Below are 19,170 nucleotides of genomic sequence, written 5' to 3' on the forward strand. Positions count from 1 at the left end.
TCTGTGCTGCCTCAGGGAGTGCAGCAGGGATTAAAGGGAAATAGTCACAGGTGATGTCCTCCTCTACTGCTCTCTCTCACCTCAGCCACCTCCCGCCTATATCCTGTTGATTTAGAGTAATAAGGATTTTCTCCCACAGTGTGTTCCCTTCTTCTTCTACTTTTTTTTTTGGAAGGGGAGGAGGTCCTTAGCAGGAAGAAGTGTTTTATGGCTAATTCTACTAGGTAAAAAAGATACAATCACTCTCTCTCCTCCGAGGGCAAACGAAAAGGTGTTATTTAAATAACCACTTATCAATTTCATCATTAGAGATAAGAAGATGAAAGATAAGATAATGATAATAATTTCCCCCTTTTCAAGTTACATTTATATTTCCTTTGGATTAATCTGTAAATTCAATCATTTTGTTTTAAAAAAGGAAGGAATGCTAATATCAGGTAGCAATCAGCATCCTAAAGTTTTTAATTGGTTACAATTGGAATAAATTTGAACTTAATATTTCATACTTGTCATAGAAATAAAAGTAAAATACTATAATTGTGTCCCAAAACCTGCAGCATCTGTATAAATGAAGAAGATGTGGTTTAATAGAATCCAACATGAAGATGAGTTAGGTTTCCTTGATCGTAATTAACAATGTGATATGTACATCTAAGAGGCTAATGTGACCTTATGCTACCATTAATGGCAGTAGAGTGCCCAGAAAAAATGATGTGATAGTTCAACAGCTTTGCACTTTTAAGGAATTCTGCCCCATTCTGGAGACATGTTCTTTCCAACTGATTATAATGTTGAGATTACTTTTTTTTTCTACTTTTATTTTAGGTTCAGAAGGTATATGTGCTGGTTTGTTACATGGGTAAATTGCGTGTTATTGAGGTTTGGTCTATTAATGATTCCGTCACCAAGGTAGGTGAGCATAGGTAGGTGAGCATACCCAGTAGGTGGCATTCCAGCCCACACACCCATCTCACCTTCCCCCACTCAAGCAGTCTCCAGTGTCTCTTGTTCCCATTAAGAGGACTTTAAATAAAATAATAAATATTTTTTAAAAATTTAAAATATGAAAAATAATATTTATGAGATGGGATGGGATACAAAGAATATTATAGTTTATTTACTTGAAGGACAATTTAATGAGAAGTGATAGGTTTATTCTTATCTTGCTATCAAGCACTCCTCATGCTGACATGTTAATTAAGTTCAATTCATGTTTATTGAGTGTCTACCCTATTCCTGGCAACATGATGGGATTGAGAACTAGAAACAGATCCCAGTTTCGGCTCTTTTCATTTGCTGTTATATGACCCTGGGAAAGTATTTTACTTTTTTGTATTTCATGTTTCTGAGCTGCAGTATTCTCAACTGTAATATGGACATGATAATACCTATTTCAAAGGGTGGTGCCAAGTATTAAATTAGGTAATGTATGGAATGTAACAGAGTCCAGCTCATAACAAGCTCCAGCTATGTATTTCTAAGTATTGTTCGTTTTGTATTAGTAGTCAACGTATTTAGCAGATCCCTAGTGGAATGAACTAGGACCAAAAGGTAAAAATTGCTGACATATTTCTTTTTTTAATGGAGATTTTTTTTCTTTATTGAGAAACGTAATACTTGGGTACATGAAATAAAACCAATTTCTTGGGGGACAAATCAAAACCCACAATAGAAAAAAAAAGTTCACACTGGGCCACAGCAGAACCCCGAGAACATATTCGTATAATTGAAAAATTCCAGGCGCTTCATATTCGACCTTTTGATACAAAATGACCTATTAAATTTGCAATTTGTAGTTCTTGGTTTTGAGGTCCACAGGACAAGCTAGGAAGTCTACAAACCTTGAGCTGAACTCCATGAGGGGTTATTTGGCTTTTGAATCGGTTTTTCCTTGTCTAAGAGGTAGCAGCAGCAACAGCGCCCACTTTCTGGGCAGCTTCTTTCTTGGCATGATGAGCCTGTAGAACTGCTACAGCTTCATCCACCTTGGGGTGGAGAGACTCGGGGAACTCTAACATGTGCAGCAGCTCAGAGTTGTGGATCTCCAGCAGCATTCCCGTGATCTTCCCAGCCAGGTTTGAATGCATTGTTTGGATGAGTGGGAACAAGCGTTCTCCCAGCATCTGCTTCTGTTCCTGGGGGTGTGCTGCGGCCAGCATGGAGGTAGTCAGTGGCTCCTGTCCCTGCACTTGGACCTCAGGCTGGGGTGCCTGCAGGCGCTGTACGGCAAGATGAGAGCTGCGAACACTGGAGGCTTATTTGTAGCGGGCAACAGCCCCAGCCCGGGGAGCAGCAGCGGCAACAGCCGCGAACAGCAGCGCGCTGCGCTGAGTTCTGCACAGCTGTGGGAACGCCTCCAGACTGGCAGCTGCTGACATATTTCTATTCAAATAAGCAATAACTTTGTGTTTCCCCAATTTTAAATGGTTTTTAAGCATATTTTAGTTTACAGATGCCTTGGAAATTCTGATAAAAGGTATGAGTCCCCTCTCCATATATGTTCCTGCGTAAATAAACACAATCATATGCATACAATTTTGTTAAATGTTTCTGGAGATAGATTGGCTCATTAACATTCTTCCCTTAGTTTTTGTCTTCAATAGGTAAAAATTAAATCAAATTGGTAAAATTAGAAATTTTACAAGGAAGGGTGAGGAATGCTCTTCTGTTGAATAAAAGATAGTATTCAAAAATCATCTATGTCAGGAATGCTAATATTGTGCTTTCTATCTCTCTAGGTGACAATGTGATAAAGATAATAGAGAAGAGATTGAATATGTTATCTCAAGTTCAATTAGAAATTAGAGTTCATCAAGAAATATTCTAAAGACTTACTAAATATTCCCTAGATATGGCATGGCACATATGTAGAAAGTTAATTATTATTTATTTGCTGACATTTAGCATTTCGTTTCTAAGCATTACTTTGGGATCAATTTCAGGGTTTGGATTTTGTCAATAGAACAAAGTAAGTTGTGTTACACTGATTTTCTAAATCTTTATAAACCCATGGTCACTTTTGCTAAGCATAAAAATATTAAAATCTCATTTAATGTCATTTGGAATTGCAACTAAATATTTGAATAGATTGACAATTTTGAAAACTTTTTCCAATTAATTGGCTTCTGAGGATTCCAATATAACTCTCTCCATGCTCATTCCCCTCATATATTGCCCTTGTTAACTCCAGAGCTTGCATGTACTTACCTAATGTTTTTATATCTCTGACCCAGAGGGAAGCAAAAATAAATAAAGAATTAGCGTAATTGTTCAAATTATTCTAACCAAACTTTTTCTTTGGTTATTGTGGTACTTAACATCTTCACCCAGTAGATCTCCTCCTCATTTCTGATAACCTAACCTGGCCCCTGACCCCAGGGGTGACATGTGACCCAAGTTGAGAGATTCATAATCTATAAACTGGCTTCAAGGCATTGGTCCAGGGGTAGGCATAATAATACAAGAAGGGACAATAAGAATCACTCCCCTGGCTTTTTAACTAGAACATGTGTATGTGTTAGAGTTGGAGTTATTATGTACACGTGCATGTTTAGAGGATGGTGAATATCTCTTTCTTCTATGGATATAGAGTTGCAGGAATATAGGCCCAGAATATATTTACCTGTCACACAGACAGAAAGAATAAGCCTGCATACAGAGAAAAGCAGAGATAACAGACAGCAGACTATCCTGAGAGTGCCAAGTTTCAATATGCCAGAGATGCCCTGAGGCTTAAAATTCTTCCTTCAATTCTGTGAAGTACGCTAATATCTTGTATATATACGTGTGTGTGTGTGTGTGTGTGTGTGTGTATGTGTTTGTGTATTTGCTTAAGATGGATTGAACTGAGTCCCAACCATTTACAATTGTAATGGTCAATACAATTGCTAAGAATCCCAGCTTATTATAATACAGTTATGTGTCACTTAGCAATGGAAATATGTTCTGAGAAATGTGTCATTAGGCAACTTCGTCACTGTATGAACATCATAGAGTGTACTTACACATACCTTGATAGTATAGCCTACTACACATCTAGGCTATACGGATAGCCTATTGCTCCTAGGCTACAAAATTGTACAGAATGTTACTGTATTGAACACTGTAGGCAATTATAGCACAATGGTTTTTGTGTATCTAAACATATCTAAACATAGAAAAGGTACAGTAAAAATATGGCATGAAAGATTTTAAAAAGTGGTATTCCTATATAGACCAGTTCCATTATAATCTTATAGGACCACCATCATATATGCAATCCGTTGTTAACCAAAATGTCATCATGTGGTGCATGACTGTGTGTGTGTCAGTGTGAGGATGACTGCATCTATTATGCTTTTATTAGTGATATATTTGGACTTCTTTTTTCTCATATTAGTTTTTTAAAAAGTATTCTTTAGCTAATATGTTATATAAAAAACCTGTGAGATAATAGAACTTTGGAGAAATATGTGTGATTACACTGTTTTCCTAATATAAATATACAACTTGACATATATTTTTCTTAAAATAGTATTCAAATGATTAGTATCATATAATCAAGTTTTCAATTTAATTTTCATTTGCTAGGACTTCAAGCTAATATTATATCAAATTAACAACACCAAGCTTAAGATTGGCTTTTTAATTTTAACATAAAAGTTATGTAAACAAAATTTATAAGGAAAATTCTGTGAAGTGGAAAATGGGAAAAAAACTGCTTTAAATAGATTTTCTTATAATTAACTTGAAAAGTAAAATATAATAACAAAAGTTTAACTTGGTGATAGTGAATATAATTATGCTTTATATTTATTTAGTTGTTCTTTATATTTATTCTTTAAAATAGGAAATGATTATATTCATTTCAACTTAGGGTAATGAGCAAACATAATTTTAATATAGTGCCTTTCACATAGAAGTCAAGAAGCTTGATATGATGATAATGACAATTTATTTATTTATTTATTTATTATTTTTTTATTATACTTTAAGTTTTAGGGTACATGTGCACATTGTGCAGGTTAGTTACATACGTATACATGTGCCATGCTGGTGTGCTGCACCCACTAACTCGTCATCTAGCGTTAGGTATATCTCCCAATGCTATCCCTCCCCCCACCCCACAACAGTCCCCAGAGTGTGATGTTCCCCTTCCTGTGTCCATGTGATCTCATTGTTCAATTCCCACCTATGAGTGAGAATATGCGGTGTTTGGTTTTTTGTTCTTGCGATAGTTTACTGAGAATGATGGTTTCCAATTTCATCCATGTCCCTACAAAGGACATGAACGCATCACTTTTTATGGCTGCATAGTATTCCATGGTGTATATGTGCCCCATTTTCTTAATCCAGTCTATCATTGTTGGACATTTGGGTTGGTTCCAAGTCTTTGCTATTGTGAATAATGCCGCAATAAACATACGTGTGCATGTGTCTTTATAGCAGCATGATTTATAGTCCTTTCGGTATATACCCAGTAATGGGATGGCTGGGTCAAATGGTATTTCTAGTTCTAGATCCCTGACAATTATATTTTTAATTTGAATCTATGAGACATAAGTTATCTCAATTAAAGCAAATTGGAAATGAAGAAATATAATCAATAGAAACATAGTAACTTAATGTCATTTTTTTTTCAATATATAGCAGCCATTTTGCCTCTCAACCTAGCAGCTCTTCCTCTCTGGCATAAAATCTCAAATTTCCTTCAGGAAAATATCCTCCATCCACACTCAGACCACAAGGTTCAGGAGGGTCTTTGTCACAGGCTAAATCTCTGCATTTGAGATTTAGCCTGGCCAAGGAAAGCCCGGAACTTCCTTAGACACAGGGATTGGTTGAATGATGAGTATTTGGCCAACTATATTGAAGCAGAATTCTGGGGCTTGTGAGGAGCCACTAGGACAAAATGCTCTCTGTTTTGCTAGACTTGAAGCTATGATCATGTATGTAAGCCTGGAACAATTGACAAACATTTTGAAACTATAAGAAGTCTTAGAATGTAACCTGTAGAGAGGAAATTGATACTGAGCAATGGAAATAGACTCAGTCCTAAAGACTTAAGTTGAGATCCTTGAATCAAGTGGCATGTCAAGTCACTTCTGAGGAAGAAATTTCTTTTACTTATCTAACTTGGATGCATTTTTTGTCAAAAATGGAAGTGTATTTATAAACTACACCTGGAGTTGATTTTTTAATGTTTTATAGATGTTTATCTAATTCATATTACTAGTTAAATGAAGCATAATCCTATATAATTTTACTGTCAATATTCCACACTGTAACCTAAGTTGAGACTTCAGTAAATTCTCAAAGATAATCAGTATGGATGCACAGTCATCTAGGGCATGCTCAGCACTTTATTGATAATTTTTTTAAGGATGAAAGCATGATGCTTGCTGTTAAGAAGGTTATAGTATATTTTCGAAGGAAATAAAGATACATTAAGCAAGAGCTGCTCCCTATGTCTTATAATTAAGTGCTCTGATTAAGCACTTCCCCACTGGGTCTCTGCACCTTACCATAAAAATTACACGTCTCATCCACTAGAGGGCCGAATAGCAAGCAACTCTTTGGTCAGAGTAGCACTGTAAATTTAGAATTTAGTGATTAGGCAAAGGACAAAACCTAGGGAGATTATTAGCAAGGAGAGGAAGATTATTTGCTAACAGAGGATGAAAATACTTGAGCTTGATTTCTATGTTAATGGATGATAAGATAGGAATTTGCAGGAGGAGCAGGGGACATTTCATGAGGAGCAAACAGCAAATAGTCCCGAAGCATTTTGCACATAACCATTCTACACTTTATAAAGAAGAAATTTTGTTTTCTGATGTGTTTACATAATTTGCCCTATTTCAAATACAAATGTAGATTATCTTTCTGAGCCTATGATAATTTTATTCAAAATTTAGAATGTGTGCAATTAGATTTATTAGAAGAATTAAATGTCAAGCTTCCATCTTAAATCTTATTGCAAAAATCAATAACTGAAAATCATGGACCAAATCTTAGTAAGTAGGAGTTCATCAGGTCAAGAAATGGGAAGAGCATTATAGGCTTATGAAACAGCATGAGGCAAAAAAAGGGCAGACTTATGAAAATAAGGAGACACATATGTCTATATTTTAGAAATTATAAAAGGACTTATTAAGAAATAGGTCTGGAAAGCTAAGTAGTGATACCTAATGAGGAATTTTCATACCATGCTCTTGATATTGATCTTTTTACTTTACAAAACAAAAAATTCATTGAATATTTGGAACAGTGGTGGTAATTTGATAAGAATCTAGGTAGAACATGAAGGTTAAATAGTCATGAGGTAAATTTGAGTGAAAGATTAGATATGGCATATTTATGGGATATAAAGATTAGGGGATTAGATATAAAAAAAATAGACTGAAGACCTATGTGAATTAGAACAGGGACTACAGGTGGGGTGTGGTAATGTACATGGAGATGGTAGAGCCCTGTTGATTGATTTGTGACATTTGTATTGTTTTTGTTTTCTAGCTTTATGAAAAATGATTGTGACCAATGCTACTTTCTCTTAGTGTACAAGTCAAAGTCCTTTATCTGATCAGTAAGTTTCTAAAATTGGTCCCTATTTCCCTCTAAGATCTCATCTGCTGCTTTCTCCCTTTTTATCTCTGAACACTGCTGAACACCTTGCCCTTTCTTGAACATGCCAGATATACTCCTAACTTAGAGCTTTTGCACTTAGTGTTTTCTTTGCTCAGGATGTTCCTTCTTCAGAAATCTTCATGGCTTGTTTCTTCACCTCCTTTATCTTTATATGCAAATATCACCTAATTTGCATTTTCCATTCTATCTAAAATTGTAACCTCTTTATCCCCCTTCCCTGCACTGTTACTTTCTTAGCACTTATTATCTAACATATTTAATGATTTTTTTTGTTTATTGTTTTCTCCACTAGAAAATTATGTGTTCTAAACGTTTTACTATTTTGTTTACTGCTGTAAACTTAGCATTTAGAACATCTCTACAATTATAAGTACTCAAATATATTTGTCAAATGCATAAAGTAATATGTTTTACGGTTTATGTAGCTGTTTATGTGCTTTTAATATTTTTATTCATTTGTCATATATATCACCCTACTACTACCACTTGTGAATTTGGCCAAATTGGTGTGCAGAAAACCTCTGAACACAAGATGCAACTCCCCCATGCCCAGCAGGCCCTGTCCCTAAAAACACATGCACAAACATACAAACACACTTTCTTTCTCCCTTTCTGTCTAGGAGAAAATATATGAGAAAAATATTTTCTATTTTGACTTAATAGCCTTGTGGATGAAAGCTATATTACATAATGTTTTTTACCTAATTTTATCTATTAGGTGAAATTCATTTGTGTATATTAAGCTAATATATGTAGCTTATTATGTCAAGTTCCACACCATGACAGGCACCTAATATTTATCTGACCTTCTCTCTATTTTTCTTTTTGTTTTTTTGTTTTTCAGTTTTTGGTTTTTTTTTGTTTTTTTTTTTTTGAGACAGAGTTTCACTCTTGTCATCCAGGCTGGAGGGCAATGGCACAATCTCAGCTCACTGCAACCTCCGCCTCCTGAGTTCAAGTGATTCTCCTGCCTCAGTCTCCCAAGTGGCTGAGATTACAGGCACCCACAACCACATCTGGCTAATTTTTATATTTTTAATAGGGACAGGGTTTCACCATGTTGGTCATGCTGGTCTCGAACTCTGGACCTCAAGTGATCTGCCCGCCTTGGCCTCCCAAAGTGCTGGGATTACAGGCATGAGCCATCGCGCCCAGCCTATCTGACCTTCTCTTATTGTTACTAACTTGTTAGAAATAGATGAAAGGCCCTTGAGCTCAGGCAAGACAGAGTCTACTGAAGCTTCAGGGAAGAATCACCACTGGACTGTTAAGGAGCGGTCACATGGTCACCCAGTCAGTTCTGGCTAGTGAGATGGCAGTGGGAGGCTCCTCAAAATGGACTTCAGAAAAGGCCCCTTATTTAATGATTGAAGGGTCACGTTCAATTGGCACAGCCCTTTGCCCCTCTGCACTGCATCGTTTGCACTTTCCCAATCATCCTACCTGGAATGATTGGTGGAAGTGATGGTGAAAGGTGCAGCAGTCATGAGGTGATAAATACAGTGAAAACCATTTGTCAGTACTAAAACTGACAAAGCAGAAAGTCAGAAAGACTCTTGGTCTCTGATGGCATCACTCAGACTTGAAACAGCTCTTAGGCAGCCATTTCTGCATTTCTTGTTACATGAGGGGGATAAAACTTATTTGCATAGGCCACTGCAATTTGGTTTTGTATTTCTAAATGTATTCCTAATGACTGCAGTAGTAAGTTAGTGGTTCAAATATGTTGATTAGATAGTTTGTTTTAATTAAGAGTACTATAATACATAACTTACTTATTTGCAATACTACATTCCTTGTGAAATCCTTTATTTGATAGCAATGAGTTATATTGAAGTAAAAATGGAATATTAGGGAACTTCATATGTAATTTTAACTTACTGACACGGGTTAATGGCTTCATGAGGTAAAATTATATTTGAGAGGTAGGATCTTATAATAGATAATAATGGCTAATATATATTGCTTATTATAAGTGAAATAGAGTTTTAAGTGTTTCACATTTAATTTTCCATCCAATTTTTAAGATAATTCTATTAATTTGTATCAAATCAAATGTAAATCTGTTACTTAATATTTCTCAAGCTCTCTTTGTTGCATATATATCATTTTCCCACAAAAGTTTCTCTAATTTCCACATTGTAAAATGTTCTGTATCTATTAACAGAATGTTACATAATTAATATCACCCAAAATAGAACTGCATCAAGATAGTTTGGTTAATAGGTGGGACTGGCACAGATTGATTATCAATGCTCCATTAATATGTACTTTAAATGCAAGCCCATAAGTCTTCCCCTTATGATGACCAACAATTTTCAGGTTGATAAATTTCAGAACTGTTACCTTTTCTTATTATTCAAAAAATGTAGTTTTAATTACTATCTTGAAATAAACTGTGTGATAAAAGTTCAGGACAAAAATGAAAACATTGAATAATATACTTGCATTAAAAATAATGATTAGAAGATGAGATCCAATTTAGAAGCAATTTTTAAAAAAGGATGGGGTGAATCTACTTTCTAGCCCAGCATCTAAAAACTTGGAAGTCAATTCTCTGTTCTAACCACAAGTAAAAAACTCAACAAACCAAAAATCAGGAACTTTTCTTAGCTCCATAAGAGTGAAGATCAGGGAGCAAGTTGCTACCCTCCTGCTCAAATGGAAACACCAACAGGTAAATACAGATAATCCAATTTATGGAAGCAGAAACCTCTGCAGCAACCACTGTCAAAGGCATGTAAACCAGAGCAACTCCATCTTAAATAGGAGCTGGGTAAAATAAGGTTGAAACCTACTGGGCTGAATTCCCAGACAGTTAAGGCATTCTAAGTCACAGAATAAGATAGAAGGTCAGCACAAAATACAGGTCATAATGACCTTGCTAATAAAACAGTCTGCAGTGGAGAAGCCGGCCAAAACCCACCAAAAGCAAAATGGCCATAACAGTGACCTCTGGTCGTCCTCACTGCTGCACTCCCACCAGCTGCATGACAGTTTACAAATGCCATGGCCATGTCAGGAAGTTACCCTATATGGTCTAAAAATGGGAGGCATAAGTAATCCATCCCTTATTTAGCATATCATCAAGAAATAACCATAAACATGGGCAACCAGCAGCCCTCGGGGCCACTCTGTCTATGAAATAGCCATTCATTTATTCCTTTACTTTCTTAATAAACTTACTTTCACTTTGCACTGCGAACTCATCCAAAATTCTTTCTCATGTAAGATCCAAAAACCCTTTCTTAAGGTCTGGATCAGAACCCCTGTCCTGTAACACCACTGCCCAGGTAGCAAACCTGAATTGTACTTGAATTGCTAGAGGCTCAATGAGGACAAATCTGAGAGATAAGTACTCTAGGGGGACCCAGCCATCACAGAGGCTACCACACACTTTTATAAGACTTGCCTCACGGAGCTCTGCCAGGTCTTCACAGTAAATATCAGAGAAACACCTCATGCTTCTGGCAGGGTGAGGGGGAAATGAACCATTTAGAAATACCTGAGAGCATTCAATTCTTAACAAGAAGAAACTAGTTAACCAAAGCCTAACCTTCTGGAGTTGTATCCAAGTCTAAGTGACCCTAGAGAAGGGAAATAACCAGCTCCATCCAGCTCTAGCCATCCTATTCCACAGAAGGGGAGGAAAGGAGATTGAGAAGCAGATGAAGTTCACAGTGCAGACACACAGGCTGACTAAAGACTGAAACATAAGTAGAGGACTATATAATGCTCCCCCTCCCCCACACCTTACCACCACATTACTAAAGGCCTATTTACATACATTTATTTTACCCAGTTATTTATGTCTGGATATCAGGAAAGAATTATAAGACATAATAAAAGATAAGAAACAAAAGAAAAAGCACATTTCAAAGAAACAGCAAGCATCAGAGCCAGACTCAGATAAGGCAAGGATATTGGAATTACAGGACTACAAATTTAAAGCAATTATTATTAATATGTAGTGGGCTTTAATGGATAAAGTAACAATCTGCAAGAATCGAGGGGGCAATGTAAGCACGGTGATGAAAATTCTAAGAAAGAATAAAAAAGAAATGTAAGAGATCAAGAACACTTTAACAGAAATGAAGAATGCCTTTGGCAGCCTTCTTAGTAGGTTAGAAAGGACTGAGAATAGATTCTCTGAGCTTGAGGGTATCTCAATAGAAACTTTAAAAACTAAAAAGCAAAGCCCCCCAAAAGAGAGAGACAGAGACAGAGACTGAGAATACCCCAGAATATCAATGAACTGTGGGACAACTATAAAAGGTATAACATATGTGTAATGGGAATACCAGGAGGAGAAGAGAGAAAGGAATAGAAACAATATTTGAAACTAATATTTGAAAATAATCACTAAAAATTTCTCCTATTTGATGTCAGACACCCAAACCACAGATGGAGGAATTTCAAAGGACACCAAGCAGGATAAACATCAGAAAAGCTACATCTAGGCATATAATTTTCAAAGTACAGAAAATTAAAGATTAAAAAAAAATCCCGAAAGAGGCCAGAGGGGGAAAACACCTTACTTATTAGAAAAGCAAAGATAAGAATTGAATCTAATGTCTCAGAAACCATGTAACCAAGAAGACAACACAGTGAAATATTTAATGTGTTGAGAGAAAAAAAACTGACTAATTTTTGATTCTGTATCCTATGAAATTAACTTTCAAATGTTAAGGAGAAATATAGAGTTTCTCAGAAAAACAAAAATTGAGGGGAGTTGTTACCAGTAGAACTCCCTTGTAAGAAATGTTAAAAGAAGTTCTTTAAAGATAAGAAAAATTATATAGATCAGAAATTTGGATCTACAGAAAGAAAGGAAGAACATCTGAGAAGAAATAGGTGAAGGTAAATGTAAAAACTTTTAGTTTTCTTATTCTTTTTTTTTTTTGAGACGGAGTCTCGCTCTTCCGCCCAGGCTGGACTGCAGTGGCGCTATCTCGGCTCACTGCAAGCTCCGCCTCCCGGGTTCACGCCATTCTCCTGCCTCAGCCTCCGAGTAGCTGGGACTACAGGCGCCCGCTACCACACCCGGCTAATTTTTTCTATTTTTAGTAGAGACGGGGTTTCACCGTGTTAGCCAGGATGGTCTGGATCTCCTGACCTCGTGATCCACCCGCCTCGGCCTCCCAAAGTGCTGAGAATACAGGCGTGAGCCACCGTGCCCGGCCTAGTTTTCTTATTCTTAATTTGCCTAAAAGATAACAGTTTGTTCAAAATAATAATGGCAACAATGTATTTGATTATGTATGCATGTATATATATAGATAGATGTATATTTTTTCTTTTAATTTTATTTTAAGTTCTGGAATACATATGCAGGATGTGCAGGTTTGTTACACAGGTAAACGTGTGCCATGGTGGTTTGCTACACCCATCAATCCATCACCTAGGTATTAAGCCCCACATGCATTAGCTACTTACCTTCTGCTCACCCTCCCACTACTCACCCAACAGCCTCCAGTGTGTGTTGCTCCCCTGCCTGTGTTCATGTGTTCTCACTGTTCAGATCCTGCATAGGAATGAGAACATGCAGTGTTTGGTTTTCTGTTCCTGTGTTAGCTTATTGAAGATAATGGCTCCTAGCTACAGACGTGTCCCTATAAAGAACATAATCTTGTTCCCTTTTATGTCTACAAAGTATTCCATGGTGTACCAAGTTTTCTTTATCCAGTCTATCACTGATGGGCATTTGGGTTGATTCCATGTCTTTGCTGTTATGAATAGTGCTGAAATAAACATATATGTGCATGTATCTTTAAAATAGAATAATTTCTATTCATTTGAGTATATATCCAGTAATGGGATTACTGGGTAAAATGGTATTTCTTGTTCTAGATCCTTGAGGGGTCGTCAAAATGTCTTCCACAATGGTCGAACTAATTTACTTTCCCACCACCAGTGTAAAAGCATTTCTATTTCTCCACAGCCTTGTCAGCATCTGTTATTTCTTGGCCCTTTAATAATCATAATTTTGACTGGTATGAGATGGTATCTCATTGAGGCTTGGATTTGCATTTCTCCAATGATCAGTGATGTTGAGGTTTTACATATGTTTGTTGGCCACATAAATCTCTTCTTTTGAGAAGTGTCTGTTCATGTCCTTTGCCCACGTTTTAATGGGGTTGTTTTTTTTCTTGCAAATTTGTTTAAGTTCCTTGTGGATTCTGGATTTTAGACCTTTGTCAGATGGATAGATTGCAAAGTTTTTCTCCCATTCTGCAGGTTGTCCGTTCACTCTGATGATAGTTTATTTTGCTATACAGAAGCTCTTTAGTTTAATTAGATCCCATTTATCAATTTTTTCTTTTTGTTGCCACTGCTTTTGATATTTTTGTCATTAAATTTTTTCCTGTACCTATGTCCTGAATGGTATTGCCTAGATTTTCTTCAAGGGTTTTTATAGATTTGGGTTTTACATTTAAGTCTTTAATCATTCTTGAGTTAATTTTTGTATAAGTTATGAAGAAGGGGTCCAGTTTCCATTTTCTGTATATGGCTAGTTTTCCCAGCACCATTTATTAAATAGGGAATCATTTTTCCATTGCTGGTTTTTTGTCAAGTTTGTTGAAGATCAGATAGTTGTAGATGTGTAGTCTTCTTTCTGAGATCTCTATTCTGTTCCATTTGTCTATGTGTCTGTTTTGGTACCAGCACCATTCTGGTTTGGTTACTGCAGTCTTGTAGTATAGTTTGAACTCAGATAGTGTGATGCCTCCAGCTTTGTTTTTTTTTGTTTGTTTGTTTGTTTGTTTGTTTTTGGCTTAGGATTGTCTTGGATATACAGGCTCTTTTTTTGACGCTGTATACATTTTAAAGTAGTTTTTTCTAATTCTGTGAAGAATGTCAAGGGTAGTTTAATAGGAATTGCATTTAATCTGTAAATTACTTTGGGCAATATGGCCATTTTCATGATATTGATTCTTCCTAACCAGAAACATGGAATGTTTTTCTGCTTGTTTGTGATCTCCATTATTTCCTTGAGCAGTGGTTTGTAGTTATCCTTCAAGAGGTCCTTCACATTGCTTGTTAGCTGTATTCCTAGGTATTTTATTCTCTTTGTAGAAATTGTGAATGAGAGTTCATTCATGACTTGGCTCTCTGCTTATCTGTTGTTGGTGTATAGGAATGCTTGTGATTTTTGCACATTGATTTTGTATCCTGAGACCTTGCTGAAGTTGCTCATCAGCTTAAGGAGTTTTGGGGCTAAGATGATGAGGTTTTCTAGGTATAAGTTCATGTCGTCTGCATACAGAGACAATTTGACTTTCTCTCTCTCTATTTTAATATGCTTTATTTATTTCTCTTGCCTGATTGCCCTGGCCAGAATTTCAATACTACATTGAATAGGAGTGGGGAGAGAGGGCATCCTTGTCTTATGCTGGATTTCAAAGGGAATGATTCCAGCTTTGGCCCATTCAGTATGATGTTGGGTATGGGTCTGTCATAAATATCTCTTATTATTTTGAAATATATTCCAACAATACCTAGTTTATTGAGAGTTTTTAACATGAAGGGATGTTAAATTTAATCAAAGGCCTTTTCCACGTCTATTGAGATAATAGTGTGGTTTCTGTCTTTAGGTCTGTATGATGAAATATGTTTATTAATTTGTGTATGTTGAGCCAGACTTGCATCTCAAGGATGAAGCCAACTTTATTGTGGTGGATAAGTGTTTTGATGTGCTGCTAGATTTATTAAGGATTTTTGATGTGCTGCCAGTATTTAAGATTATTAAGGATTTTTGATGTGCTGCCAGTATTTTATTAAGGATTTTTGCATCGATGTTCATCAGGGATATTGGCCTGAAATTTCTTGTTGTTGTAGTATCTCTGCCAGGTTTTGCTATCATGATGATGCTGGCCTCATAAAATTTAGTTAGAGACGAGTCTTCCCTTTTCAATTGTTTGGAATGGTTTCAGAAGAAATGGTACCAGCTCCTTTTTGTACCTCTGGTAGAATCTATCTGGTCCTGGGCTTTTTTTGGTTGGTAGGCTATTTATTACTGCCTCAATTTCAGAATTTGTTATTGGTCTATTCAGGGATTCGGCTTCTTCTTGGTTTAATCTTGGGAGGGTGTATGTGTTAAGGAATTTATCTATATCTTCTAGATTTTCTAGTTTACCTGCATAGAGGTGTTTATAGTATTTTCTGATGGTTGTTTGTATTTCTGTGGGGTCAGTTGTGGTATTCCCTTTATCATTTTTATTGTGTCTATTTGAGTCTTCTTTATTTTCTTCTTTATTAACCTTGCTAGCAGTCTATTTTATTAATATTTGAAAAAAATAGCTCCTAGATTCATTGATTTTTCGAAGGGATTTTTGTATGTGTCTCTATCTCCTTCAGTTCAGCTCTGATTGTAATTACTGTCTTCTGCTAGCTTTTGGATTTCTTTGCTCTTGTTTCTCTAGTTCTTTTAGGTGTAATGTTAGGGTGTTGGTTTGAGATCTTCTAGCTTTCTGATGTGGGAATTTAGTGCTATAAATTTCTCTGTTAACACTCTTTTAGCTGGGACCCAGAGATTCTGATATGTTGTCTTTTTATTCTCATTGATTTCAAAGAACTTCTTGATTTCTGCCTTAATTTCATTATTTACCCAGGAGTCATTCAGGAGCAGATTGTTCAATTGCCATGTAGTTTTGTGGTTTTGAGTGAGTTTCTTAATCTTGAGTTCTAGTTTTATTGCACTATGATCTGAGAGACTGTTATGATTTCAGTGCCTTTGCATTTGCTGAGGAGTGTTTTGACTCCACCCATGTGATCAATTTTAGAGTAAGTGCCATGTTGCACTGAGAAGAATGTATATGCTGTAGTTTTGATGTGCAGAGTTCTCTAGATATCTATCAGGTCCACTTGATCCAGAGCTGAGTTCAAGTCCTGAATATTCTTGTTAAATTTTCTGTCTCAATGATCTGTCTAATATTCACAGTGGGGTGTTAAATTCTTCCACTATTATTGTGTACGCATCTAAGTCTCTTTGTAGGCCCCTAAGAACTTGCTTTATGAATCTGGGTGCTCTTGTATTGGGTGCATATATATTTAGGATTGTTAGCTGTTCTTATTGAATTGATCACTTTACCATTATGTATTGCCTTTCTTCATCTTTTTTGATGTTTGTTGGTTTAAAGTCTGTTTTGTCAGAAATTAGAATTGCAACCCCTGCTTTTTTCTGCTTTCCATTTGCTTGGTAAGTTTTCCTCCATCCCTTTATTTTGAACCTATGTGTATCTTTGACAGGAGATGGGTCTCTTAAATACAGCACACCAATGGGTCTTGACTCTTTATCCAATTTGCCAGTCTGTGTCTTTTAATTGGGGCATTTAGCCTATTCACATTTAAGGTTAATATTGTTATGTGTGAATTTGATTCTGTCATCATAATGCTAGTGAGTTATTTTGCAGACTAGTTGATGCACTTTCTTCATAGTCATTGGTCTCTGTATTTCAGTGTGTTTTTGCAGTGGCTGGTACCATTTTTTTTTTCTACATTTAATGCTTCCTTCAGGAGCTCTTGCAAGGTAGGCCTGGTGGTGATGAAATCCCTCAGCATTTGCTTGTCTGAAAAAGATTTTATTTCTCCTTCACTTACGAAGCTTAGTTTGGGCAGATAGGAAATTTTGGGTTGGAAATTCTTCTCTTTAAAAATGTTGAATATTGGCCCCCACTCTCTTTTGGTTTGTAGGGTTTCTGCTGAGAGATCCAATGTTAGTCCGATGAGCTTCCCTTTGTAGGCAGCCTGGCCTTTCTCTCTGGCTGCCCTTAACATCTTTTCCTTCATTTTGAACTTGAAGAATCTGGTGATTATATGTCTTAGGGTTAATCTTCTTGTGGAGTATCTTACTGGGGTTCTCTGGGTTTCCCGAATTTGAATGTTGGCCTATCTTGACAGGTTGGGGAAGTTCTCCAGGATGATATCCTGAAGTTGTTTTCCAACTTGGTTTCATTCTCCCATCTCTTTCAGGTACTCCAATTAGTCATAGCTTTGGTCTTTTCACATAGTCCCATAGTTCTTGGAGGTTTTGTTCATCCCTTTTTATTTCTTTTTTCTCTAATCTTGTCTGCTTGCCTCATTTCAGCAAGATAGTCTTCAAGCTCTGATATTCTGTCTTCAGCTTGATTTTTGGCTATTGATACTTGTGTTTGCATCACAAAGCTCTTGTGCTGTGTTTTTCAGCTCAGTCAGGTCATTTATGTTCCTCTCTAAACTGGTTGTTCTAGTTAGCAGCTCCTGTAACCTTTTATCATGGTTTTTAGTTTCTTTTCATTGGGTTAGAACATGCTCCTTTAGCTCAGTGAAGTTTGTTATTACCCACCTTTTGAAGCCTATTTCTGTTAATTCATCCATCTCAGCCTCTGCCCAGTTCTTTGCCCTTGCTGGAGAGGTGTTGCAATCATTTAGAGAAGAGACACTCTGGCCTTTTGAGTTTTCAACATTTTTTTGTTGCTTCTCATCTTCATGATTTGTTTAGTTTTGATCTTTGAGGCTGCTGACCTTTGGATGGAGTTTTTATCGGGACTTTTTTGTTGATGCTGTATTGTTGCTTTCAGTTTTTTGTTGTTGTTTGTTTGTTTTTCCAGTCAGGCCCCTCTTCTGTAGGGCTGTTGCAGTTTGCTGGGGGTTCACTTCAGGCCGTATTCACCTGGGTTCCTCCTGCACCTAGAGATGTCACCCAAGGAGGCTGGAGAACAGCAAAGTTGGGTGCTTGCTCCTTCCTCTGTGATCCCTGTCCTCGAGGGACACTGACCTGATGCCAGTTGGAATGCTCCTGTATAAGTTGTCTGGTGACCCCTGTTTGGCAGGGGGGGTCTCAACCAGTCAGGGAGCAGGGGTCTGGGACCTGCTTAACGAAGCACTCTGGCTGTCCCTTGGTGAAAGGGGTGTGCTGTGCTGAGGAGAAACCCACTGTTTGGGCTGCTCGGATTCCTCAGAGCTAGCAATGAGAAAGACTAAGTCTGGGAGACCACCCACCTTTTCCCCTAGGGGATTAGGCCCTGAGAGATCAGAGTTCTCTTCCTAAGCCCCTGGCTGGTGTTGCTGAAGTTCCTGCAGGGAGGCCCTGCCCACTGAGGAGGGATGGGTCAGGGTCTGGCCTAAAGAGGCAGTCTGGACACCAGCTGCCACAGCAGGTGTGCTGTGCTGTGGGGAATACCTCTTGGGTCCAAGCCGTCCAGTTTCCCAGCACCAGCGGGGAACAATGATGGCCTGGAGCTGTAGTAATGGCTGCTGCCCTTCCCCACTGGGAGTTCAGCATTTTAGGCAGCTGGCAGTGACAGTGATGGCTGCCATCTCTCCCCTGGGGAGCTCAGTTTTCTTAGGCAGCAGGTAGCTGCAGTGATGGCTACCACCCCTCTCTCAGGGAGCTCAGATGACTTAGGCAGCAGGCAACCACAGTGATGATGGCTGCCCCTCCCCCAGGGAACTTGGTAGTCTTAGGCAGACTCCAGCTGAATGGCTGCTGAGAATAAAACAGCTCTGTGGTTGGGACCCAAGGCCCTGGTCACATGGGCTCACAAGTGGGATCTCCTAATCCAT

General features: G+C 37.4%; 1 protein-coding gene across 1 annotated transcript; it reads right to left on the bottom strand.

Annotated features, from left to right (window-relative positions):
- Window positions 1-1,779: 1,779 nt before the first annotated feature.
- On the bottom strand, window positions 1,780-18,889 carry LOC101058405 (polyadenylate-binding protein 4). Its single transcript, XM_054664097.2, is given in 3 exon segments — window positions 1,780-2,309; window positions 2,311-2,382; window positions 18,788-18,889. Coding segments are annotated over 3 exon segments (588 nt in total). The 3' UTR covers window positions 1,780-1,895.
- Window positions 18,890-19,170: the final 281 nt, after the last annotated feature.

This window comes from Pan troglodytes, chromosome 10, assembly GCF_028858775.2.
Source record: "Pan troglodytes isolate AG18354 chromosome 10, NHGRI_mPanTro3-v2.0_pri, whole genome shotgun sequence".
Lineage (NCBI taxonomy): Eukaryota > Metazoa > Chordata > Mammalia > Primates > Hominidae > Pan > Pan troglodytes.